This window comes from Barbatula barbatula, assembly GCF_947034865.1.
Source record: "Barbatula barbatula genome assembly, chromosome: 10".
Classification (NCBI taxonomy): domain Eukaryota; kingdom Metazoa; phylum Chordata; class Actinopteri; order Cypriniformes; family Nemacheilidae; genus Barbatula; species Barbatula barbatula.
This window is the reverse complement of record NC_136773.1, coordinates 22,017,713-22,032,333: the sequence shown is the minus strand read 5'-3', so window position 1 is coordinate 22,032,333 and position 14,621 is coordinate 22,017,713. Positions and strand designations below refer to the sequence as shown.

The following is a 14,621-nucleotide window of genomic DNA, read 5'->3' as shown; positions in this document are numbered from 1 at the left end:
TCATAAGATTCCATCATATCATTTATTTAGACATAGAAGGGTAATATCGCGAGTGGGCGGGGCGCCGTGAGTTACGTTAAGTACGCAGTAACGTTAGTGAGTTGTCGTTGAAATTTGAATTTGAAAAAGATGGATAAACCAAAAAAGCCTTCGGGGGCTAAAAATAGTAAAAGAAAGATGGAAAGGGGAGATGGCCTGTCAAGGGATGCGACGTCAGCTACGTGGATGGTGAAAGGCAACATGTAGGATTTAAAATGTGACGTCTATTCTTGCAAATACAATATTCATGTTAACAGACTAACGTTAGCTAGCGAGCTTGATGAGCACCCGTTTTTGTACCATTGTACCAATGCCATGCATGAAATATCTCAATTTTATTAAAGTAAAATAAGTACTGGTAAATATAAGGTAGCACGCACAATAAATGACTAGAAGCTGGAAAACATAACTTATGCAATAAGGCTGGTTTATCATGGATTTTATTTTACCATTAGCTTCATGTTAGCAATGCTGTGCTGTCAGACATACAGACTACTTTACAACTGCTGGGTGACATGGAAGCTGCAAGGGCCACATTTCTCCTTCTTTAAAGATCTGTGCTATACGTGTATGTATGTATGTATGTATATATATCAGCACAGACCTTTAAACAGAGAGAGATGTGACCCTGTAATTACTTTTCTATATGTATGTGTGTGTGTCATATTTGTACTTTTTTAAATCCCAAATGTTAATGTAATTTCAACAGCAGCACAACCTTACTTCATAATAGTTGTCTTATCTGATGCCATCCCTAGGCTGATTTAAAAATTGAATTTAGGCTGCTATATTTAACAGCAAAGTTCATTTTATTAAGGTGTGAGGATGGTGGATCAGGAAAGACAGGGGAAAGCAACAGGTAGGTCTAACATTAGGTGGAAGTGTAGAGGGAGCTTGATACCAACTTGATACCAACAGATTAATTTCCTAATATTATGAATATGGAAAAGGTAGGGGTGTAATGGTTCACAAAAATCAGGGTTTGGTTCGATACGATACACTTGTGTCACGTTTCGGTACGGATCGGTACGTTTTAGATACGGCAAAAAGAAAGAAATGGCAGAGAAATTTCCATGAATACATTCTTATATATTTGTGTCCATATACCATATATAGGCTTACAGTATCTGCCTGATATAATTTTAAAATAAACCTTTATTATTTCAAGCCCACACATGATGATGTCAGGCACACTTTTTTATTTAGCAGGGGGGGCGCCAAAACTGTTTCTGCATACCCCCCTAACACTGAGTAGTTGCACCCCTGTTACCATGGCTCGAAACAGACAAGACAAGACAAAAAAAAATAAGAATAATAATAAAAGAAAACAAAAACAGGAGAGGGAGTTACACAAATAATATTGTTTTTTGTACAAATTAAATAGGTTGAAAAGCTTATAAGCAGAGCAAATTTTAAAAGTCCTTTGTGCTTTCATATTGGAAGAAAACATAATTGTTTTTAAATACAGTTTTATCTCTTGTAGAAACAATATAAAAATAGGTTTGCTATTAGAAAATTTACATTTATGTATATAAAATTTATATAGAGAAAGAATTAGTTGTTGCGTGGACATATTTGAACTAGTCTGTGAACACTAGGAGCCTTGCGGACGTGGCAATTCTAATCCAATGACATAATCACGTTTAGAGTGAAGTGGACCAATCGCGGAGCGGCACAAGCGAGGTCAACGGGGGCGGGGTTGATCTCTGAGTCCTCTCTGATTGGTCGGGTTGCCCGGAGAAACCGCCTCTGTCTGCAGTTTAACATCCGGAGTTTCTGACACAAACCGGGCTGCGTGAAAAGTGGAAAAGTCAGTAAGTGAAGTTGCAATAAAATACGCAGTTTATTGTAAAATTATATGTTTAATATTTGTGTTGTGTGAAAAGCAAATACATTCGTGTCAGCCTTTATAACTGAAGGGAGTTAAATTGACGTTAGATGTTTGCATGCCTACCGTTAGGCGTTAAGGGCAGTATTTAAATATGTTGTATTTTATCATTTATTTGATAAAAGTGTCATTTTTACTTTAATAACATTTACGTAAAGTAAGTTTCATTACCCTTGCTCCTTTTTTAACAATACCATTTTGACATGTAATGCCATATTCTTTAAATGACTTTACTTGCTATGTGAATATGGTTATAATTCAATGCTATTGTAGATACAGTATGTCGTAGGAATGTTAAACATGGTTTTATTATAGTAAAAGTATTGCAAGCATGTTGATGTGACAGATTTAATGCCATTCGTGTACCGCTGCAAGTACCGTGGTAAAAATGTAGTTATTGTAGCCAGACTATTAAAATGTGTAGTTACCATTGTTTGACTTCATATAAACATATAAACATTTACATTAGCAGACTCTTTTATCCAAAGCGACGTACAAAGTAGGAGGAAACAATAGAAGCAATTTGTGCAACAGAAGAACAACAATGCATAGGTGCAGTAAAACTGGTATCTGTCCCCCCTTTGGGGGGAGGGTGTAAGAAAGTAGTACAGATGTAGAAGACTATGGGTCAATGTTGACGGAAGAGACGTGTTTTTAGCCAAGTCTTAAAGATCTTAGTTAAACCATGGTCATTTCGAAGGGATATCAGATATAAGAAGAGGACGGTATTACCTACTTGGTGCCACATAATCATTTTGTGTGTTATATATTAGGGTTGTCGCCGTTATGAAATGTGGCTGACGATTAATTGTCATCAAATAATTGCGATTTGTTTTCTTGACAATATAACTATAATGGCAATTAATTTATGGAATTTACTATAGAGTGACCTAAATTATATGTGGGTCTGCTGTGTGGATGCAAACAAAATTCAACAAACAGATATAAAGCACAACAAAAACACAACTCGAATGATGTCGAAATTACATTTTCAATGTAACGAAGAGTGGAGGTCAAGGACATTTGATGTTAAATGCAGCAGATACTGCTTGATCAACCATGGTTTATAAGAACTCACAATAAATGCGGTTATCTGAAATAATTGCTATGATTTCAAGTCATTGCGATGTGACGATTAATAATTGTAACAGCCCTATTGTATATATTGTTTTATATTAAATGTTCATTGTTAAATTATTAGTTAACGTCCAGTCACATTCATATGTTTGGAAATGTCATGGCACAGATTGCACACTTATGGCATAAATAACCTTTGCCCTAAGTTTGTGTTCGCTTGCCATTGTGCAAGATGGCTAAAGATGTTCTTTGTGTGTTACAGTGAAATTAATTCCGTGCAAGAAGATGGATCTGTGGCCGTTGTTGTTGTTTGTCTCTCTCTGCGTTCTCCAGTCCTCCTGCAAACCCATGGAGAAGAAGGACCGTGTTCATCACGACGCCCCTCTAAGCAACAAGGAGCACGATGACGAAGATAGCTTTGATTACGACCATGAGGCTTTTCTTGGTCAAGAAGAGGCCAAGACGTTTGATCAGCTCACCCCGGAAGAGAGCAAAGAGAGACTGGGGTAAAAATAATCATGATCGTTCTCTGATCAGAACTATTAAATTGAAAGTCTGTTTTTCTGACTTCAACTCAGCATGACCTTTGCATTCAAATTCTTCTAAAAAATTAAAAGTGAATAGGTTTTTTTAAAGCACTGTTACCATTTCATCAGAGCATCTGGTCATTATGAAGGTTCTCGATCTTTCAATCTACAGTAAGATCGCAGAAAAGATCGATGCTGATCATGACGGCTTTGTTACCTTGGATGAGATGAAACACTGGATTAAACACGCTCAAAAGCGTTGGATTTATGATGATGTGGACCGGCAGTGGCAGGCTCACGATCTTAACTCAGACTCTTACGTTTCCTGGGAGGAATACAGGAATGCCACTTACGGCTACATCCTCGGTATGTTCATTGTGATCACTTCTTCAACAGACGTGTAATATAAGCTTGTTCTGTATATATGTTATATAGGCTGTCTAATGCTAATGTATGTTTATTATACTGTATATATTGTATAAACAGAATAATGTGAATGTATATGTATTATATGTATAGGCAGGTGTATCTAAGTGCATTTGGTATATACATTTGTTTTTTATTATGTGCCATCCCTCAGATCACACCCATGACCTTGGTGATGCTAGCGCCATGCTCTAACCACTGAGCTATAGGAAAGCTTTTAGATGGGATATAGGCAGGCTAATACTAATGTATATGAATTATATATGATGTATGCTGATTTGTGTGTTCAGATGAAGCTGATCCTGAGGATGGTTTCAACTACAGGCAGATGATGAATAGAGACGAGCGCCGTTTTAAGCTGGCCGACCGTGATGGAGACCTGAGAGCCAATAAGGAAGAGTTAACAGCGTTTCTACACCCAGAGGAGTTTGACTACATGAAGGACATTGTAGTGCTGGTACGTGTGGACAGTCGCACATACCGGTGATGATAGAGTGTTGGGTCTTTTAGTTGCCACAAATTAATCTGTGGCATATGGATTGTGATACAACCTTTGAAATTTACTTAGATTTGTTTTTGACATGCAGGAGACGATGGAAGACATTGATAAAAACGGAGATGGTTTCATTGACTTGAATGAATATATTGGTAAGTTCGAAAAGCATCGTAGAGGTGTGTCTTAGTGTTCAGTTCTGGTTCAGCCATGTGTATTGCTTTGTCTCACTTTTGTTTGGATGTGTGTGTATTTTAGGGGATATGTACAGTCAGGATGGAGACTCATTGGAGCCAGAATGGGTGAAAACCGAAAGAGAACAGTTTACAGACTTCAGGGACAAAAACAAAGATGGCCGCATGGATAAGGAGGAGACCCGTGACTGGATCCTGCCCTCCGACTACGACCACGCGGAGGCAGAAGCCAAACACCTGATGTATGAGTCTGATGCCGACCAGGTAAGACTTTAAAGGGATAGTTCACCTCAGAATTACAATTCTGTCATTAATAATTTAACCTCAAGTTGTTCCAAACCTGTATACATGGTTTTTCTCCGATAAACACAAAGAAAGCTATTTTATAAAATGTTAGCAACTGAGATTTCTCGGGCACCGTTGGCATAGTAGAAAAAAAGTAAAATGGTTGTCAAAGGTGCCCCAGTACTGTTTGTTTTTCTACATTATACATTCAACAGAACACAAAAATATACTATATTTCTTTCTACTATGGTAGTCAATGGTGCCCCAGTAATCTCAGTTGCTAACATTATACAAAATATATTCCTTGTGTTTAACCAAACAAAGACATTTATACAGTTTTCGAACAACTTGAGGGGGATTAATTCATGACAGAATTTTCATTTTTGGAGTAATATGAGTATATGTTAAAGTTTCACTGGTCCTAAAACACGTTTTTTGGTAAACGTTCAATGTAACAGAAGACTGAATTTGATTCATTAATTGAACCGATTTTATTTATGGGCTGATAAAGGTAAAACGTTATAATAAAAATATTACTGCTTTTTTGTTGTTAATGACAGGACGGACGTCTCACAAATCAAGAAATTGTGGACAAATATGACTTGTTTGTTGGGAGCCAGGCAACAGATTTTGGTGAGGCTCTAGTGCGGCATGACGAGTTTTAATTTCACACTCGAAGGATGCAAAACGGACAATAATTTATTTTATGATTTCAAGTATCCTGCACTTGTTGTGAAACAAGTTCTTGTTGTGTTTATGAACATTCCTGTTTTTATACTGCGAATCGATCAAATCCAGTTTCGTGACGTTTTTCGCAGCTCGTAGCCGATGGATTACGATGCGTTTTCAAATGCACTGATATGACATGCGGTGAACTGCCATGTAGAACTTTGTCAAATAGCATCATTGAGCAGTTATACAGCGACTCTGGGTGGATTTTACACTGCAATTTCCAGTTTGCACATAAAAATAATTCTAAATATTTTCTGCAACCACTACATGTCGATTTTTGTATATTCACACTACAGCAGAGGATGCGTTATGTTGAGAATGCTTTTTTTATTCTGTATCCATTTAACTTTATATGCAAAGACAGATCAAATCTTATCCAGGATCAGCATACCGTTCTGCTCAGCCGTCCTGATCTATGCACGTGAACACAGCAACTGCATGTCAAGCAATAAAGCATCATAGTTGAAACTGGTCGACCACTTAATAGGTGAAACTTTTATGAAGTTTTAGTAAGACTGAATTAATAAACTAAACTCTTCTTTCCTCAAGTGCCTTGCCCTTAACACAAAACTGCTTTAACACATTTATTTTTGTTTCTTTGCTGTGATTTTTACATGACTGAACACAAACGCCTCTCTTAACTTTAGTTTATAGTCTGTGTTTATCCGTGTCTTCAGAATAAATGAATGTGAACTGTATTCACTGTGCTCTGGTCAGGCATTGTAAATAATTGCCTTATAGCTCAATTTCTAAATAAAATTGAATAAAACCATCTGTTTTCCTTTCTTGTATTGTTAAATTGCTTGATGTAAAACATGCTTTGGGTCCACTGGGGGAGATCTTGTTGTTGACTAGATGTAGTTTTTTTTCCAAAATGCTTGCTTGTGTTTCCATAATGTCTTAGAAAATACCAAAGAAACTGCAAAGTGAGCAAAAGGTGTCAACAGTTTGACAACCAATATATATTTTGTATTGTTTATAATTAGTATTTTCTTTACAACGGGACCGGTACTGTACATTTTACAGTGCAGTTTTCAATACAAAGGAAGCACAAATCTGCGTGTGCTTTTGAACTCCAAGGATCTGTTCGCTCAAAATGCATGTAACCAAACCGTTCTTGGACACTATTAACTACTATAGTAGGAAAATTGCTTTATAAATCTCTTTGTTCTGTCGCTCACAAAATATATGTTATGAAGAATGTAGGAAAGCAAACAATTCTGGGGCACTTTTGACTACCATTGTAATATTTTCAACCATGGTGGTCAAGAACGTTTTATTTTTGAGTGAACTGTCTCTTCAATGTAGGAATGACAGAAATGATCAGTTTTCTCATTTGTTATGTTAAATTAAAAAAAAATCTGAAGAAAATGTAAATGTAGTCCATCCCTATACACTCTACACACAAAAATGTTGGATTGTTAAACCAACAGTTGTGTTTGTCCTTATTTTACCCAGCAATGGGTGGAAACAACCCAGCATTTTTCATGGATATATTTTCGTTTCTAGATGCCTTATTTATTGTAACTTTATTTAGTCCAATCTTTTAGAATTGCTCATTCTTGGAAATATGAATATACGACTTTCCGTACGTTACAAACAATCTTAGTTATTGACCCAAAATCGGTGCCCGCGGATTCCAAATCTGCATTTTGAGTCTCGATTGGTACCATGTCAGGTTGCTGTTCATGTCAGGTTTGGTTGTTAGAAGATAGTTCATCTCTCGTTTGGTTACATCTAGATTAGAAAGATTTCTCTTCTGGGCTAAAAATATCTAAACTAGTTTTGAGTTTGTTTGGTCCAGCTCTGTGATGGTGTCGATCATCTCTGCGGTCAGAGTCGAATCAAGATTCATTGTGCTAAGTTTATAAATATTCATAATGCCGTCTTGCGCAACAATGTTTTGCTTTGGTGTGTCTTGGACTGTTATCTCAATTCTTCCGTCCTGAATTCCTGAAGTCCTGAAATCTTTTCAATCGAAGTCTCAGGTACTGAATATCCTGGGTTGGGTGTGTTTGATTCTTTTTTTGAAACTGGAGATTCTGCTTGCGTGGCATCTTCTGACATTAAGCTTTGTGTGGCTGTATCATTTTTTTTGTGGATCGTGATGTGAATCCTCTTCGGAAACCACTTTTTTGGGAGAGCTCTGCATCTCCCGATTTGTGATATGTTGGTTTATGTCCTCTGGGTTTGTACGGACTTTCAGAGCGCTTGCTTTATCAGTTTCTACTTCTATTGGGTCACTTGATATTTCGTCATGGTCTGTGATGGCTCTTTTTAATCGTGCATTAAACATCTCTGATTCTGAGTTGTCAGAATCTGCGATTCTTTGTGATTCTGTGTTAAATCCTGGTAGGCTTTCATCTTTTGTGATACCTGAACCAGTATTTACTTTTATCTCTAAATTAGTGCAGATCTCTTTCTCTGTTTGGAGTGATGCTTTAGTCTCTGTATTTTCTTCCTCCCCGCTCTTCGTATGACATTCTAGGACCGTAACAAAATCACCAAACGACACAGTTTTACTGCTGGATCTGTTCGCTGGCCTTCCGTTGGGGCGTGGCGCTGGAGATCCCGGATCCATGCGAGGCATGTTTAAGGTAACTGATGGTAAGTTCACAGAAGATGTTGGTGGTTCCTCTGTTTTGGTGTAGATGCCCGGTTTGCCATAAAAAGGTGATGTGGAGCTGTCATACCCGCTGAAAGCCTCCTTGTGATAGAACGATTCGTCCACTAGGGGCATCGGCCTCCCATGGTCCACCTGTAAGAGAAAGACTATGGTGAGTTTGTGACATGTTTGGAGGATCAGAGTCTGGTGTTCATTTTGAGTCTGAGGCAAGATGTTTATCAACCTCTCATATATCTTTAACTTTAAAGTGCCAGGAATAGAGTTCTTTCTTTAAATAAATCAATCAAATCAACAATACACAACATTTTACAACTAAACCACATCTTATCTCTGGTTTGGTCTCATCTAAAACCACTGGTGCACTGCAAATAAAAGTTAATATTCTACATATTTTCAGTTGCTTGTCTTGTTTTCAAACACAATTATATACACCCTTAAAACAAGACATATTTACTTGAAAAACAAAAAGTGAACACATGATTTTATTATCTTGCTTTCAGGGAAATATAAAGCGGTTTTAGTCAGAAAAATAATGTAATTCGACATTATCCATCATGAATGAATACTGTAGTATACTTAAGTACAGTACAATAATAACTTTAGTAAAATGTCTAGATACTGCATTGAATCATACTATAGTAAATATTAAAATATACTACAATATTCACTGCAGCTTATCAAGTTAACGTAGTGCTACTACAGAATACTATAGTACATAATTTTTTCATGTGGACGTTTTGGTGTTTTATGCATAAATTTCACAAAATGTTTTGAAAACAAAACGAAAAACTGAATTTTATATGTAAATACAGTAAAGGTTTCACTAGAGGGTGATAAACGGAAGGCATCAACTCACCAACTGAAACCATTTCAGGGTCTGGACACAGAATGTTTGCGAATGTAAACAAATTCAATACGCAGATTCATTAGCCAAAGACTAGATGAGTTTAAACTTCATTTTGAGATATTTCAAACATACAGTAAAATGTGTATTTTGTGGGTCCAGCAGCATTTTAAATGTTTACTAAAATGAATCTCTCACCACATTAGGATGTTTGCTCTCTGCCACACTGGCAGGTACGGCAGGGTCCCGTCTTGTCCGTCTCCTTATGCACCGCACCAGCATAAATAGGGAAATGGCCAATAAGATTAGACACACCCCTGCCACGCCCTCTGTCCTGCCCACTGTCTCAATATCATCAGGAGGCCCTGCCCCTAAAGGACCGTGAGGAACTGAAAAGTTGTATAATCAATAAAAAATTGATTATTTATTTATTTGACCGAAGTATTGTGTGCGTGTCGTTGAAATTGTCTGTATTAATGAATTCGTTTGGCTCAAGCAAGTATATGAATATATGCAATTATGAAATTTCATTATTGTTGCACGTTAAACATGCCATTTGTTTATATATCACTTTTTAAAGAAATGTTTATTTTCAGTCCCTGTTTTAGAGTTACTGGTACCTGGCTGGCCTTTCTGAAGAACATCCACTTGTAATGAGGCGTAAACGGTATCGCCTGACTCTAGATCAGTGGCTACAACCTGCAACACAAATATCAGTTTCTAGCAGTAGTAAGAATTCATGGATTTATTGTAGAAACCATGTTTTTTAGTTGATTGTTCACCATTTGTATAACCACAGTTTTACTACAAATGGTTAAGTCATGGTTGTGTTAATATTGTAACTACGTTCTATGTGTTTCGTTCTAATTTCATCTTGATAGTACTTTCATACCTCCAGGAAGTATTTGTGGTTGGGATGTAGCTGGTTGGATCTGGCGATGAGTAGTCCCTCTTGTGTAATGTAAAACAGCCGAGAGCTGTTTTCTGACTTTAGAGAGTACTGAAGTCTGGGATTGAAGCCCTTAAGTCCACACAGACAGACAAACTCAGCGTCTTATGCTTAAGAATCAATCTTAATTCATGCAATTATGCCAAACCGATGTCGGCTATCGACACTATGATGTTAGGAATGTATGAAATGTTTGTGGTTTGTATCGTTGAGTCACGTACATCCCTGAAGTCCTGATCCACGGCCCGCGGTGTGAGTAATGTGTTGCCGTATGTCATCACGAGAGAGGCGGGGCTTGTGCTCTCCATCACAAAACCACGGTACGCCGATCGATTGAACTGGGGCGGATATCTGTTCTCTGCTAGAACCCTCACAAGAACCATGGCAACCGCGTACTTGAGAGGGTCGTCCACCTGAGCAGCCTGAACAAACATTTTCAGAAAGTTTTCAGAAAAATAGCTCTATTTTTATTATAGATAAAAATTGTTTCGGCTTAGAATACACTGTATTTTTATAGGAAAATAATAACTATTGATCAAAACTACTTCACCATGACACGCAGTCTGAGGGTCGGGGTCAGTAGTCTGTTGTCCACGCGTCTGGTTAGCCTCATCTCTCCAGAATGAGTGTCAATGACAAATCTCCCATTATCCGCCCCTGCATTACAACACACATGTTTACTTAAATTTATATATCTGAATGAGGACATTCCGTACACTTTTATGGTTCCTATACAAAGTTAGTCATAAATACTGTAACCTAACCCTAAAAGAAAACGTATCGCAATTTTACAAGTTTGAAAATCTGTGTGAACTTTCTATACAGTACATTTATAGGGTTTTTTTCAATTGAGGACGATCCTAAAGAGAAGTTTTGCTGAAATTAAATATGTTTTGCTCATGTTTTGGCTACAAATTTTTCTCCAAACTATTGTTAAGTGGGTACACACAAAACTTTAATGATACAGAAAGAGACGTTTAGTGGCAGATGATGTACCTGAAAGGATGGCATAGGTCAGTGTGGTTCTCAGACCCCTGTCACCATCAACGGCTTGAATCGGACCCGGAAAAAAGTCCAAGACAATGTCCTAATGAATAAAGATGAAATAAAGAAGAAAGAAAAAAACTTAAAATTATTAGTAATTGTTTTGGTTTCATAGGTTTACCTGGTCATTCTCTGTAATGTTGGAGGTGTACACAGGGTTGGCACATATACGGCTGCTTTGATTGGCGGAGAGGAGAATACACGGCTGGAATTGTGGGTATTGGTCATCTCCATCTGTTACGTTGATTATGAATGTGGCTGTCGTATTGTAGTGCTCGTTGGTGTTCGACTCCTAAACCAACATAAACATTCAGGTACGTTGCAAAGGTACATTTCACTGTTCCGTCACTTCTACAAACACAATATTTTCTGTGTGTGAGATACCACGGCGTAAAGAGTGAGCTGCAGATGAGTTTTGCTTTCGTAGTCCAGCGATTTGTTGAGAACCACTCTGCCACTGTTGGGCAAGTCCACACGAAAATAATCCGCGTCAGGCTGAAACGTACAAACATGTTCACACTTAGTTGTTGTATTTAACAAAGAATTTCTGGCTTTACAACGAAAGTGAATTCATTTAATCAGAAAAGGATATTGCATTTAAAAACAATTCACTTCCAGAGTAAATTTAAGGAATAAAAGTCCACAAATATTAGAAAAGTATTAGAAATGTTAGAAAAGCACTTAAGAAGGTTATTCCTGTACAGTAGGTAGGTTTTGTCGACTCACGGATGTTTCATCGATGCTGTATGTGAGCGTGTCTCCATCAGCATCCGTGGCCTGGACCGTTAACACTACAGCATTCACTGCTGTCAGCTAAACATAGGTAACTTGAATCATCAGTCAAAGACAGATTTAAAATTCATGCATCATGCACTAAACGTTCTGTACTTCACTGATCTCCACAGGCTTTGTTGAGCGTTGTAGGAACTCTGGCCTGTTGTCATTCTCGTTCAGCACCTCCACCGAGATCCGGTGTTCAGTCTGACAACAATCACACATTTGGCATCACCATTAGGACATTCAAGCCTTTATGTATTTGGTTGAATTTAGCTGCGCTTACTTGTAAGGTCTCATGTTCATAACACTTTACAGTTGCTGTTAAAACCGAGTCGTGCACCTAACAAGAAATATAAAAACAGGACGTATGAAAGCATATTAAAAACGTGTTTATAGTGTCCGTTCATGCTGTTTTTGTCACCTCTCGATCAAGAATCCTGTTTGACGACGAGTTCAGTCGTACGGTTTTCCCTTCCAGATAGAACCAATCAGAATTCTTCCCGGAAAGTCTTAACTTTATGGGATTGGTCGATGGATCTGCGGAGAAGCTGAGGTTGGTGATGGGAGTTCCCCTCATGCTGTTCTCTCTGACTGTCACAAACTCACTGTGACCCCCGTCACATTCACCGGCTGTAATTTAGACAAAATGTTAAATCCTCTCTTACTGAAGAAATGAATCAGAAATATTTTTGGAATTGTATTCAGACGCAGAACATATTGCTCATTTCTGTTTTAAATAAGCACGAACGCATGTTTTTGTGTGTGGTTTCTTTCTAGTATACCCATTACAGAGTTCCAGCTGAATGCAGACAGAAGGTGACAGAATATTAAAATCCTCCATAATGGCAGATGACAGAAGATCAACTGCAAAACCATCTCTCTCACTGTCAGATTAAAAAAAAGAAACTGTTAAATGATTATCTTTCAACGCATTATTATAAAAAAAATGAGGAGACCAATCTCAAAACTATTTTCAGTTTTTATGAATTTGCTATGATCATTTTGTTTCATTCTGTGAACTACTAACAATATCTTTCCCAAATATCAAAAATTTGCATGTATTGCAGGAAATGAAAACATGTCAAAATAACTGAAAATGTTGGATGGTCTCTTCATTTTTTCCAAAGCTGTATTCATTTTGGTTTACATAATGTTGAAAGTGAAAGTGTCTATTAAGACAGTCCATTCAGGATTAAGGTTATCGTGACCTGTAAATGTATAAACCAAGACAGGCTTTCTGCGAATGGCCCTGTTCTTATTTAAGACCTGTAAATCTTCTAAAGAAGAGAAGCTTCCTCACACGTAAACACACAAATGCAGACTGCATGTAAACACAAACACACAATAAATCCCTTCCACTATCTTTTAACTCCGTGTGAAACATAAAAACAGATCTTGTGTAAGTACTCTTTCTTACGTATGAATGTAAACAATAGCTGTCCTCTGACACTCATCTTAAAACTCACTGAAATATTGTTGTTAAATAAAAAACATTACAAAACTTCAACAGTTGAGACCGTCGTTTTGAAACTGTGTATTTGGAGCTCTTGCGTTACACATTGAGCAACGAGAGGATTAAAAGTGAAAATGTACTAATGTGTTTACTTTCTGCTAAGACCTAAACAACTCATGCAAATAATTGTATTTACAGTTTGTGAAACTGCACAATTTACAAACATCTGGGTCTACCCTACCGTCTCTGTTTTAGGATAAACATGCATGCTTGGATAGTTTGTGCAGTCTGGTAAACACACGCGCACAGACCTTAAAAATAATGCAATATATGCAATGGTTTTCATAAGTAAATGCTATTTACTAAACTCTCCACTTACCTATATCATCACTAACTTCATCACACTGTTAGATTATCAGATGTCAAGAAAAACATGCATTGCGTAGACTACAGGCTATATAAGACTATAACACCAGTTCACATAAACACACACAGACACGGAATAAAATATAATAATCGTATGTATCATTATAATGGTTCTGTCTTGTTTCATTTACCCCTTTTGTTTTGCTTCAGGAATAGCACAAAAAACCCACCTGTCGAACGATGCGTCCGTTTCAGTCAGATATCCAGCAAATAAATATTTGTGCCATTTCAAAATGTGTGTGAAAGAAAATGAGTGCGAATAAGAATTTGTGTGAGCGCCTTACATATAAGAGTCAGTGTGTTTAGGGTCTGGGGCAATGGCAGAACAGTCTGTGGATTAGTGGGGTTTAGAGTTAAAGCTCACTGGATCCAGGCCAAGTTGAATGGGTGAGCCAACAGCTTAAGAAGTCAAATACCATCTAGGTCTAACTATCATCCTATTTAACACTCCACTGCGTTAAATTGACTAACAAAATAACCGTTGTGCAACCAAAATATATTGTAATTGACCTAGAAGCAAAGAAGGATATACATAGACAGACATATAGATAGAAAGACAGACTTCTCTCATGCTTTATAATCCTGGACGTGTATAGAAACACAATAATAGACGGTAAAGACTGAAAGAGATCAGAAGGCTGAAATGGTGTCCCAATAAACCCAATAAGATCAGAAAAAGGCCTTCTTTTCACTTTAAACACCACAGAGATAAATGATAACATTCGATTACATTTTTCACCTCACGAACAACATTTTTTAAATAGGATATTGTGTTTTATGAGCTTTGAATTGCTGAAGCATCTGCTATCAATGCACATTTTAAATGCCTTATCCATTGAGT

General features: G+C 37.3%; 2 protein-coding genes across 6 annotated transcripts; one reads left to right on the top strand and one right to left on the bottom strand.

Annotated features, from left to right (window-relative positions):
* The first annotated feature begins 60 nt into the window (after positions 1-60).
* Positions 61-6,433, top strand: calub (calumenin b). 2 transcript variants are annotated; one of them, XM_079466343.1, is made up of 8 exons: positions 61-242; positions 1,687-1,853; positions 3,267-3,510; positions 3,704-3,897; positions 4,248-4,414; positions 4,545-4,605; positions 4,709-4,908; positions 5,490-6,433. In XM_079466343.1, coding segments are annotated over exons 2-8 (972 nt in total). In that variant the 5' UTR covers positions 61-242; positions 1,687-1,852; the 3' UTR covers positions 5,595-6,433. The 2 variants fall into 2 exon arrangements, with proteins under 2 accessions (XP_079322469.1, XP_079322468.1); XM_079466342.1 differs by lacking the exon at positions 61-242 and having other exon boundaries at positions 1,813-1,849.
* Positions 5,971-14,104, bottom strand: LOC306899815 (cadherin-related family member 5). Of its 4 annotated transcripts, none has more exons than XM_079466332.1 (16): positions 13,951-14,099; positions 12,684-12,785; positions 12,323-12,531; positions 12,185-12,241; positions 12,018-12,105; positions 11,851-11,937; positions 11,509-11,619; positions 11,246-11,416; positions 11,077-11,167; positions 10,631-10,737; positions 10,302-10,502; positions 10,024-10,152; positions 9,752-9,830; positions 9,330-9,520; positions 9,144-9,164; positions 6,590-8,419 (listed from the first exon to the last, which is right to left on the bottom strand). In XM_079466332.1, exons 5-16 carry the CDS (start codon positions 12,066-12,068, stop codon positions 7,748-7,750), a joined length of 1,911 nt encoding a protein of 636 aa, XP_079322458.1. In that variant the 5' UTR covers positions 12,069-12,105; positions 12,185-12,241; positions 12,323-12,531; positions 12,684-12,785; positions 13,951-14,099; the 3' UTR covers positions 6,590-7,747. The 4 variants fall into 4 exon arrangements, with proteins under 4 accessions (XP_079322456.1, XP_079322458.1, XP_079322457.1 ...); XM_079466331.1 differs by having other exon boundaries at positions 12,013-12,105; positions 13,951-14,096; XM_079466333.1 differs by having other exon boundaries at positions 7,162-8,419; positions 9,330-9,393; positions 12,013-12,105; positions 13,951-14,104.
* Positions 14,105-14,621: the final 517 nt, after the last annotated feature.